Raw genomic sequence first — 12,355 nt, forward strand, 5'->3', positions numbered from 1 at the left:
TTACAAATGTTTGCAGTATGTACATACCTTTGACATTTATAACATTTGAGTGGTGGTGGAACATAAGCACTTAGATAAACTAATAGGGCTCACTCCAAACAAATCCTGTCCAACCTTAAACTTTAATATAACTTTAAAATCTTCCGTCATTGCTTTCTTTCTTATTTCAGTCCTTTCTTCCTCATCCTCAAGAGATCTTTTTCCARTGTTTATTCCCTTTTTACCTTTATCTCTTCCCCCTCCTCCTTTTCTATTTTCTACCATAGACCACCCTGTATCCATATTCTCATCCTCCGAAAAACCCCCACTACTACTTGCCATCTTGATCCACTCACAATCCGGATTTTGCCAAAACCACCTTTGAAACCAATTAACTTTAAACAGAATCCGCCAAGTGTTAGCAGCTGTCCCCTTTTCTTCTTCTTCTTCGGTCTTCTCTTCTTCTGCTGCTGCTGCTGCTGCTGGATGTCAAAACCTCAGCCTACCGTTGCCTTCTGGGTCATGTAGTTCTTTTAACTTGCGTTACAGCGCAAGCTGGTGGAAAGAGAACTACAAAATGGCGACGCCTGTTCTATGTTTTTTTCTGTCCCGCTCCCGTTAACTTTTCTTCCAAAAACCATCCCAATTAAATAAAAACAACAACAACAACAACAGCAATAATATAAAATAAAAGTAATTAAACTAATTGTGAACATTCTAGTGCCGATTACTAAAATTTAGAACCAGTTTTAGGATGCTTGTGTAATGCCTGAATATAATGTAACCGTAAATATCAATTTTAAAATGTAAACTTTAAGTAATAAATGTGTCTTTGTAATTATAGTATTGTACTCACAAATTGTTAATGTTTGGTATTTACATATACCTGAAAAAAATGTAGCTGTGATTTGGGAAAAAATAAAAATTAAAAACGTCCCAATCACGTTGATTCCCATTCCACAGTGAGGAATCCACGAGAATCACGTGACGTGTCGAAAAGATGTCAGCCTCTACTGTAAACACAGCCTGGTGGTGAGGACCCACTGTTCCGTTCCCGTTGGGGAAAATACTGTTGTGTGGGTCAGAGTTAGGCCRGTAAATGAATGGAAGTCAATGCGAAGTCCCCATGAGAATATAAGAACAAACACGTGTGTGTGTGCTGCATGGCTGCGCTTTTGTGTGTCGCAGAGAAAAAGGAAGGAAGGGAGGAGAGAGCGACCAACGGAATGCGTTCTTTTACGTATGACGTCACATATCCGGCAGAGGCGACGCAGTCCATTTANGTTGTTTGCCAACCGCCAAAAAATAACTAAGAAGAAGAAGAAGAAGAGGTACCCATCCAAGATGGCGGCCGCATAAGGTATGGGACTGACGGAAAGGTCTGTCACTGCCCCGTTCTGCATGCTGCAGCGAAGTGTACTTGGAAATGTCCGCTCCAGTCCGTGAGGTGTCTCTTGTACGTATCTGTTCACGACCACTGTCTGCTAACAACAAATCACCTGCACAATGTGAAAACGTGCTTAAACTATTTWTTAAATTGAATGATTGCTTGACGTCGTTTGAAGAAGACAGTCATCACTTCGAGTTTGCGCATTCATTCTGGTCTCTATAATTTAACACAGGTGGCTGTGTGTCGGCTGGTGGTGTGTTTGGAAGGCTAACTTGAGCTGAGCTACTGAAACTTTTCAGCTCCGAGCGACTCGAGAAAATGGATTCAAATGTTTTCACAGCCATTTCCAAAGGTTGGTGTCCCAATTGTGGTGTTCACGAGCTAAAACTACTTGAATAGCAGAGACCGAGCTAACAAAATGCTACCAAAACCTGCTTGCTAGCTAGCGCAGATTTGCTTGTTTAGCACGGTTTTAACGTTTTAATAAAGGACATTTTAAATTGCACCATTTAATGCGCGTTTATGCATAACAAATCAGTTGGCATTAACAGTTTGAACCTATTTTCAGTGTACATTGCGTCCCTGCTTCCAYAGTTGTTGTTTTTGAACATACGCTGTTGGGCTGCATTCAAGACAAGTGGGTGCTCATAGAAATGTTAATAAAAGTAATTTGTGCACCGAAGCAGCTTCAAACAACACTTTTAAAGCAAACCAGTTTAATGATGTTAAAGGAGGCTAATAATAAAATGTATTAGAAATTTTTTCGAATATTTAGTTTGTCCGTATGTCTAATAGGAAATCAATGCTAAAAGTTTGATAAAATGCTCAGACGCCCCCCTCCCCATATAGATCTTAGATCAAAGATTGACAGACCACCTTTATTGTCATGATACCAAACGAGTCAATATATAAAAGTATAAATATTACGAGGTGAATCACAACAGGAAATTACATCTCAAAAAGTCTCAAGAAATATTAAAAATACTTTATTTCCAGCTTGCTGATTGTGTCCTTCCAGATGATCTTTTACCTTTGGCATCCCTGCGCCTCCTGGTCCCTCCTTTCCAGCTCCTGGCAGCTTCCATGTGGCACGTGTTACAGAAACAAGCTGTGAGGAGCTACTGGGAGGTGGCAGAGTTTGTCTCTCTGGTGGTGGYCATGGTCCCAGAGCTGCTGATGTACAAACACAGAACTGAGCTAAACTTGGGGCTAAGAGCTCGGGTGAGTAGCAGCATGAGATAAAGTATTGAGTTACAATTGAAAGCACAGCGGATGAGTGATGTGTTGGCAACACAGGAGTATTTTTGTTTTTATTTGTTTTTTCCCCCCAGTATATTTTGGAATTATGTCGAAGTGAGCAGCCTGTAAAACCTGAGCTGATCCTCTCTTATTTGGACAAGATGAAATCACCAAACCCAGTCCAGGTAGTTGCTGTTTTTTAATTGTTTTGAACCTAGATTGTAATAATTAGTGCATTGATAGTGTGATCCCTTTTATTTAGGAAATGGAATCGGATGAGGAGGTAGTGAAAGAGAACTTCATTAAGTTGATTCACACTTTGCTCAAGGATCCAGAAAAAAAACTAGATTTTTTCTCGGTAAGAGAATTCTCTGTAGAGAATCTATTTCTGTCTTWTAAGCCCTTTGTAAGTTTCTTTTGTTGTATAGGTATGCTTGATTATAAAAACCAAATAAAATTATTTTAAAAAGGGTATTATGCAAAACAAGCCTTTTGAGCATTATGTCACATTGTATCAAAAATATACCCAGAGTGCTGCTTTGACTCATTCATTATTAAATCTCCTGTGGTAGCCACCTGGACCCAGAAAGGTATTTTCAGGGTCCAAAGTGGTATCATTCGAGTTGCCATTTTCCAAAACTGATTAGGGCTGTGTATTGGCAAGAATTTGGCYATACYATACATATCATGACAGAGGTGTCACGATACGATATATCCCGATATATTGCGATACTATAAGCAAGGCGATATATCGCGATATATTGCAATTTTTTTGTCCAAAAATTTTATTAAATAAAAACCTCTTACAGGGGGGAAAAAATGAAAAACCAAAATTCATTGTCTCAGAAAATTCTAATATTACATAGACATACATTTCTTATTTCATCCATGTTTTCAATTGTTAGACTAAATTTGACAATAAATAGTTTGAAAATATACTTTTTGCAGCTTTTAGTTTTTAATATTAATTTACAATATGGTCACCCAACACTTAACAACAGCCTCTACCTCTTGCCAAATGGCTGGCTCACTGCTGCCAACTAGTGGTCAGAGGCTGAACTACAACATAAAAATMAACGGTTGGCAGGAAAGTTGACATTTTAAACCTTAATAAAAAAATCGATACAGGGCTTTAGAATATTGATACAGTATCGGGAAATGAAATATCGCGATATTTCAGTGTATCGATATTTTCTTACACCCCTAAAACTGATATTATGTAATGCTGCTTCTTTTTTTAAACAACATATATAACGCTTCTACAAAATAAAAACAGCATGAAGCGTTGTTGTGAAGACGTACTGAAGTGGGAGTGTCAGAAATGGTAGGAGATTCTTAAAGGGACAGAGGCCTATTTCAAGGCGTTTAGATAGACTATGATACAAAGTCATTATTTTTAGTATAAACAGCATTTTCATAACAACTGAAAGTAACAGTTACTAAATTGTTAGAAAGAATTGAACCATGTGCCTAGAAGATACAGTCTGTAATCACAGTTTGCTGATTCAAAGGATGTGTTCCCTGTGGAGTATGGCCCTCAGTATGACAGCGACCTGCAGATGCTGTTTTCAGAATTTCTCTGTCGACTGGCTCAGCTGCTGCCAGTACCTGACCTGGAGCAGACTGTCTCTTGGCTCGGAGCTGAATGCTCTCTGTTGGAGGACTGTGTTAAGACTGTTTCTGAGCCCTCGGACCTGAAGAATCTGCTCCAGCACCACAGGCAGCTCGGGCATTTAGAGCAACATGGTAGGCCTTCTTTCTGTCAACTCATTTGTTGTAATGTTGACTGTCGTTTATGTTGTTTTTTTTCTCTGTAGTTCCCCCTGCTAGCATGGGCAATGGTATCCTCACCTCACTTTCTGCCTTACCGTCTCAGAAAGAGGCACCAATGACTGACCAGCCCCAGACAGACCCACCACAGGAGCTCATTGACAACATGTGGACTGTGATGGTAGTGGATGATATTGTTATGGAGATAGTTACGGTTTCTGATTATGCTGAGGTTGAAGTCAGCGCGACCCCAAACATCGAAGTGGTTAACAGAGAAAACTGCTTTGAAGGCACTGAAGAGAACGGGACAGAGGAGGCTGAACACTCAGCATCCTCCCAGGAGAAAATTACCACAGGCCGGCATGACTGCCCCGACTGTGGAAAGAGTTTTAAGTTTGCCTCTTTGCTGCTGGCGCACCAAGTCATTCACACCGGAGAACGCCCGCACCGCTGCAGCAACTGCGGCCGCTGCTTCTCCTTCAGGCAGTCCCTCGACCGACACAAACACACCCACAGAACGGGACGTGCGTACGGCTGCGTTGTCTGCGGGGAGACCTTTCATTCATCGTCAGCTTGTACTTCACACAAACAAACGCACATGGAAGACAGAGTTTACACGTGCCATCGCTGCAACAAACGGTTCAGCTGGGAGCTGACCTTTGTCAAACACCTTAAAACTCACAATGAAGATGGTGACGTGTCCACAGGGAGCTCCGGGGAAAGACCTGTTGTAGACAACACTGAGGAGACGGAAGTAGAAGCTGCTGAACCCGGCTGTCCGGTCCAAGTAGATGATCAGCGTCTACCAAGAGGAGCGTGTCAGAGCAATGAGCCGCTCGCCTCTGAGCCAGGAGYTCCTGCTGCAGAACAAGACGTTGTCCTTCCAGCAAACGTCCGCACAAGTGGACGCCAACGCAGGCCGACAATGAAGGTCCAGGTGCTGAATTTACAGAAACACATGGCCACTAAACAAAAGGATGTCACCCGGGTTAGTCCTGCTGCACAGGAGCTTTCGCCTTTCATCAGGTAAAATCAGCAGTGTGCCTCATTAGTTTGTTTTGRTGTTTCTTGTGGTGGACAGCTAAAATGAGCTCCATGATATTATTTTTCTGTTTCAGCTCAGAACACTCTTATGGGTCATTCAGGGCTTCAAAGGATGGTGATGAAAGTAAGTATTCACCGTCAAAACTAAGGTTTAAGGTTCTTCTCACCTAAACAATACGGTGCTGGTTTGACTTAGGAGTGTCCCAACTGAAGAGATTTTTTGAGATACTCTCCTGAAGTTTTGCTTCGAGTTCAGAGCTAAATTTCAGGTTACAAGCCAGCGTCAGACACCCCATGTCTAGTTGGGGCAGCAAATGCCACAGTGAACATCCGCCCAGCATCCCGTGTCTCACTTGTTCGCTTTAAGCGATTAGCTCCCAGTTAGCATCAATTTTATGTTTCTATTTGTGCTGCAAATATTTATTTTCAGTTCAGCTTTTTCCTCCATCACCATTGTCAAGTTATCATCTTCAAGGTAAACACTGTACATTAAACCAGTTTATTGTAGTACATTTTTGTATTGTTTTTATACAGTATTTGTTATTTCTAAGTACATTTTTCACATTTAAAAACATGTCAAAAATTGTAATTTTGAAGGTTCTGGAACAAATTAATGGCATTTCAATTCATCTCTATGGGGGAAAATCTATATTACATTTGAGTTACTTGCTGATCAACAGAACAAATTAAATTCGTAAGTCAAGGCACCACTATATTCTGAAGCAAAAACAGGAAAAAAAAAGGTAATCACTGTTTCTGTGTGTTTTTCATGAACCATTGGATACATTTTAAGCTGCTTACATTTTGGAGTCGACCTAATCAATCTTAGCAAACACAAATATTATTATATTTCAGTCAATTTGTGGTAACAGCTGAGTTATTCCCAATATGTACTCTGAAAACTAACATACAATTTTTTTTTAAATAAGTCTCGGTTTACAATTTGATAATTTTGAATGAAATTGTTGCATTTCTGTTGTGGTTTGGCTGTTTTTGCGCACAGACGGCTGCACTCAGTAGTGTTTCTGTGCTTTCCCAAGTCACTGAACAGCAGCAGATTGTTTGTGCTGCTTGCATATCGACCTTATTCCTGGGGGCGCTGCTGTAGAAATGATTGAGTCCAAGGTCCTGTCAGAAACACCAGAAGTAACAGTAAGCTAAGGTAGCGGAGCACAGACTGCAGTGTATTTGAAAGTAATTTAGCAGAACAAACTGTTTTTATTTTGATTACATTTATTTAACAACTATAGATTTTACTAAAGTGGCTTTAAGGAGTTCAGGACCTGTTGCATCCCTCTGAAAAGCGGTATAGTTTCAGAAGAATCAAGAAGTATGTAGCTGAAAAATCGGAACCTGAAGAAACCACTCAACTGACTTTGTTGACAAATTGCAGACAAAGGAAAACCTGCATTCTACTACTACTATTGTGGATTGATGAGATGCTGGATCCTCAAAAGGATTGAAGCAAACTAATGTTTTAACAGAGACAAACACAGACGCACTCATATTGACAGAAAGTTAAATTATTGATATTATTGATTGCTGCCATGAAAGGCAGACAATAAAAACTAAATTTCACAACAATTGTGTAATTTTGGCTTTTTTTTTCTTCTTTTTTTAACACACATTAGCTATGTTTACATGTGCAAAATTCTTTGATCGGATTGAAATGTATTCGAATTAAATAATTGGAATGTATTGTTTACATGGGCACAATCCGATCATGACGTGTGGTTATATGCACCAGGCTTTTATTCAGAATAGAAGCACTGAGATGCGCAGTTGCTAGCTTTCCCTTAAAAACCACAGAAAAAAGTTCTACTTCCGTGATGAACGTAAACAGCTTCTGAGCTCAGAATGGACCTGCGACAGGTTTTAATAATGGTGGAGACGTTACTGCACTCTGGTTCAGCTGCAGGTGATGTGCAGACTTTTTTTTTTGTTTTGCAAAGCGGTGCGGTGCGCCGCAGGCTGTGTGTATTCCTTCTTTATTGAATGAGAAAACGAGAGGAAAAGTTCTGTACTGCTGAAAATCGCTGGATGAAAGTCAGCAGACATGCGCAGTCAGGTCAGTTTTCCACAATCAGAATAAGATGTTTACATGCACGTCCTTCGAATTATCAATAGGCATAAACCACCTCTCTCGTTCCGATTACAAATTCATTCAGATGGAGCTGAATCGGGTTAGAATAATCCGAAAGGGGTGTTTACATGACGCATTTTTATTCTGAATGGCTGTTTAATCCGATTACTTATGTTCATGTAAACGTAGCTAATGATCAGAAAAAATTAGGCACATTTAATTATTTATTTCCTATTAACTCAGTTCACAGTGACTTAAACCGGAAAGGGTACAAAAAATGATGCTTTTAAATTTTTGCTCATATTTTTATGTCGTTTCTCCGTAAGGTTCYCCGACAGATACCTCAGCAGCTGCTTTCTCCTGTCCCCAGTGTCCCTTTCACAACTCTGAGAAGGTGCAGGTCCTGCAGCACACCGACAAGGTTCACCCTGGGGATGCTGTGGGGGACAAGTCGTCCCCTCAGCCACTCCCCAWTGAAGGACGCTACAGTTGTTCCCACTGCGGGAAGATGTTTCGATTCCAGTCTTTACTGAAAGCCCACCGGCGCGTCCACACAGGCGAGCAGCCTTTCTCGTGTTCGCAGTGCGGTCGGCGGTTCTCCTTTAAACAGTCTCTGGAGAGGCACAGGCAGACGCACGAGACCTGCGGGGAGCCGTTCGCATCAGCGGGGGAGCACCATCACGGCGTGAAGAACGGGGAGCACTTGTGTTCAGAGTGTGGCCGGGTGTTCGCCTGMAAGTCTGCTTTGGTGAGGCATGTCCGGACTCACGGCTTGGGTACGGACAAGGCGAATGACTCATTTAAATGTCCTCACTGTGAGCTGGTCTTCAGCTGCGCCAGTCGTGTCAGCCGCCACCTTCCGACCCACTCAAAGGAGAGGGGTCACACCTGTAACTGCGGGAAAAGCTTCGCCTACCGGGCTGCTCTCACGGCGCACCAGCGCATTCATCTAAAGGAGCGACCTCACAGGTGCGCACAGTGTGGAAAGGGCTTTATTTATAAGGGCGGCTTGCTGAGCCACATGAAGATCCACTCCGAGGAGATGCCCTTCATGTGCTCCTTCTGCGGCAAGAGCTTCAAGAGGGAGCGCAACATGAAGAAGCACGAGCGCTGCCACACCAGAGAGAACGTCTTCAGCTGCTCGCAGTGCGACAAGAGCTTCGTGTACAAGGCCACGTTGATCCGCCACGAGCTGACGCACTCGGGCAACCGGCCGTACCTCTGCTCCGACTGCGGCAAAGGCTTCTTCTCCCACGCGGAGCTTCTGAAGCACGAGCGCTTCCACACGGGTCACAAGCCTTTCCAGTGTCCTTACTGTGGCAAGAGGTTCACCCAGTCCTGCTACCTTACTGTCCACCTGCGCTACCACACGGGACTGAGGCCGTACTCCTGCTCCGAGTGCGACAAGAGCTTCCTGAGCGCCAATCGGCTGAAGAGGCACCAGCGGACGCACTCTGGAGAAAAGCCTTACCTGTGTGGGAAATGTGGGAAGAGATTCAGGCAGTCCTATCATCTRAAAATGCATCAGCGGACTCATTCTTAATAAATCAAGACTCTATGCTCTAAAAAAAAAAACTTGACATTTTACGATTTTTAAATTTATATTAAAACTTTAGAAGAGTAACTAATGTGACTTCACTACTGTGCAGATATGTTCTTAGTKAGTATTGTGCACTGTGTGTAATGTAGTTGGTCAAAGGGCATGTATCCACAACAGAGAAATGTGCAATATGTTAATGAATTAAAGGTCTGCTCTTGAAGGAATGAACACTGTCTGGCCAACAAAAGGGTCACACACACTAGTATTTTGTTGGAAACCAGTTTGATTCTGGTATGCATTTGCTGTGGCATTATATCGATAAGCTTTTGCACAATGTCGCAAGATTTATTTCCATCCAGTGTTGCAATAATTTAAGTTCTTGCATTGATGATGGTAGAGTCTGACCTTCTCCAGCACATGCCAAAGATTCTCAATGCATGAGTGAGTTTGCATGATAATGAATTCATGAAAAACATTCTATAAAAAAATCCATTTTTATTTGCAAGCAAGTTCTACAACTTTTTTTTTTTTTAAACAGACTGGGACAGTTTGACAGCAGTAGTTTTCAGTAACAGAAAAATCCTTTTAGAAAATCAGCTTAGAAATTGTTTGAGTCACAAGCTTTAGACATGAGCTACAACGTGGAGTATTATATCTGAAAATCAAAGGAAGGACTAAAAACACCTGAACTACAAGGACCGGGGCGGGGYGACAGCTTGGGACCAGTTGGAATTACAGGACAGGCTGACCTACACAGCTAAGTGCAGAGTAATGGGGCAGTGGTCGCTCCCCATCGCCTTGTTCCGGATCTTACTGTCACATAGGCCGGGCAGAAGGGAGGACGACAGCAGGAAATAATCCAGCCTCCAGCCTACGTTCTTGGAGCGGGCATTCATCATGTAGGTCCAGAACGTGTAGGCGTTGGTCTGCTCGGGGTAGAGCTCGCGGAAGCTGTCAACAAAACCGGCCGCCAGCAGCTGGCTGAAGCCTTCGCGCTCCTCTGGGGTGAAGCCCGCGTTCTTCTTATTGCCCTTGGGGTTCTTCAGGTCAACCTCCTGGTGGGCTACGTTGAGGTCGCCGCACAGCACCAGAGGCTTCTGCATGTCGAGCTCGCTCAGGTAAGCTCGGAAGTCTACGTCCCAGGTTTTGCGGTAATCCAAGCGGACGAGGCCCCGGCTGGCGTTTGGAACATAGGCCGTCACAAGGTAGAAGTTTGGGAATTCGGCAGTTATGACGCGGCCTTCCTTGTCGTGCTCCTCTTTTCCTGAAAGATTGGAGGGGAAAAAAAGGTAAATTTAGGGTAAAGTATTAAACGTGATTTCAGGCTCTGAAATAAAAATCTTACTTCCTGTAGCAGTAAAGTGGGCATAAAAACTGCACACGCAGTTAGAGGTCATCTGATGTGGACCTTGTTAAATTGACATTTGAGGCGGCATGGTTTCACTAATGGYACAGAGGTTGCTCTGAGGTTAGCAGCATCCAGGGTTAAACTAAATGTACTGCATCAAAATCTTGTGATTCAACACCAGCCTCCAAAGCTGTGCAAAAATTACACAAGGATAGTCCAGCAAATAACAGGACAACAAAAGCACTTTAAGATGAGGAGGAAGGAGCATGAGAAGTTTGAGAAACACCAAGGGCTGAACAAGGAAATTGGTTGTGGAGAGTCACAAGCTGCATCCTCTGAATGCTGAATGTGTCAGCCGCTTACGTCACTGRGCCGTGGCAAAGGCTGTCCAAATTCGAAGACTCTTTCGATGTAGCCCACAAATGCGTCCTCCTTTTGCCCTGATTTGAGGGACGGTCCAGTGGATCCTTCTTGGTCCACTATATCCCAAAATGCATTGAGAGTCGACCAGAGATTTTTTTTCTTGTAATGGTGGACAAAGTGAGAGACGGGTACAGTTTTAAATTAAAATCTGGCGGTATAAAAATGTAACGTTAGAAGCGATTGTTTTGTTAGACTTATTTGCATTGACACGATTTTATTATTATTCTTGTCAGAAATCAAGCAAGCTCGTACGGTGGGTTCCTTGTATTAGGGGTGCACCAATTGCATTTTTCTGGCCTATCTTCGATCACCGACCTTTAAAAAGTCTGCTTTCTAGCAGACATCTTAAAGTTTTGGGGCTAAATCAATGAGCAGCCAGAACTTCATAATTTCATCTATGTTCATCAGTATGCTGCCACCTATGTTTCAAGTTTTTTGTATCCTAATTGAGACTGCTTCACAGTGAAATCCTTCTGATGGTTTGTTTGAAACTGAGCAAATGTAGAAAAAAAAACAAACAACCCAACCACCCCCAAATCTTATCTATTTAACGGTCACTTATATAAATGGTAGTTGTGTTCCTAAAAAGACTGGATGCTGTAAAAAAAGTTTCAAATAAAATATTAGTTTTAGGGTGTGCACTTTTTTACAGTCAGGGTATTGAACCTTTATCTTTTATTATACTTCTTTAGCTGAAATGATCCGCGACACCAAAAGGTGGAAAAATTTCAACATGATTTTTCATCGTCTCATTTCTTTTATGTTGCAAAAAGTGTGTTTACTTTTAATATCCACGTACTTATTACCATATTTATCTGTTCAAAATTTAAATGCAATACACAAAGACAGTATTGTATAGAATAAATATCTTTTTACAATTTTCTTCTAACTTTATGTAAGAAAATTTCAAGTTTGATAAAACTACACAACATAAATGTAACTAAACTAAGTGCTCAACCATTTTAAACACAAGTGACACTCACCAATTCCATATGTCACTTTAATGGGTTCAGTTTTGCACAACATGGCCACACCGCTGTACCCCTCCTTGTCATCTGATACAGCCCAGTACTTATGGGGGTACTCAGGCATCGAGGTGATCTCAGCAGGAAGAGCTTTTTCTGAGCACTTTGTTTCCTGAAGGCACAAAACATCTGGAGCCTCCTCGCGCACCCACTGAGGAATAATAATAATAAACACTTATTCTGTTAACAATAAGTCTGTTTAAGTGGTTTATTTCACCGCAAACTCACATCTAAGCCCTTCTTTTTGACCCATGCTCTCAGCCCATCCACATTCCATGAGGTGATCTTCAGGTTGGCCTRGCGTCCGTCTTTACTGGTCAGTTTGTCCGGAGGGTCTTCGTACAAAATCGGAGCCTCCGGTTCTTTGGTCTTCTTTGCTTTCTTTGCAGAGGCTGACATGAAAAACAGAATGACACAAGTTGGGAATATATACAGTGGTTTGCAAAAGTATTCATACCCCTTGAACTTTTCCATATTTTGTCACATTACAACCACAAACATAAATATATTTCAC

The 12,355-nt window shown here is 42.1% G+C and overlaps 2 protein-coding genes across 2 annotated transcripts; one reads left to right on the forward strand and one right to left on the reverse strand.

Moving 5' to 3' along the window:
• Window positions 1-1,376: 1,376 nt before the first annotated feature.
• On the forward strand, window positions 1,377-9,292 carry LOC106524318 (zinc finger protein 27; the record flags this gene model as incomplete). Its single annotated transcript, XM_014018072.1, is given in 9 exon segments — window positions 1,377-1,435; window positions 1,602-1,721; window positions 2,388-2,590; window positions 2,701-2,793; window positions 2,871-2,966; window positions 4,120-4,354; window positions 4,426-5,404; window positions 5,497-5,546; window positions 7,832-9,292. Coding segments are annotated over 8 exon segments (2,907 nt in total). The 3' UTR covers window positions 9,049-9,292.
• A 233-nt stretch (window positions 9,293-9,525) lies between these two features.
• On the reverse strand, window positions 9,526-12,233 carry apex1 (APEX nuclease (multifunctional DNA repair enzyme) 1; the record flags this gene model as incomplete). The annotated part of the gene is given in 3 exon segments (XM_014018073.1): window positions 9,526-10,309; window positions 11,800-11,992; window positions 12,070-12,233. Coding segments are annotated over 3 exon segments (872 nt in total), but the record flags the coding sequence as incomplete, so codon positions are not given.
• Between the last annotated feature and the right edge of the window lie 122 nt (window positions 12,234-12,355).

Source organism: Austrofundulus limnaeus, unplaced genomic scaffold (genome assembly GCF_001266775.1).
Source record: "Austrofundulus limnaeus strain Quisiro unplaced genomic scaffold, Austrofundulus_limnaeus-1.0 Scaffold182, whole genome shotgun sequence".
Lineage (NCBI taxonomy): Eukaryota > Metazoa > Chordata > Actinopteri > Cyprinodontiformes > Rivulidae > Austrofundulus > Austrofundulus limnaeus.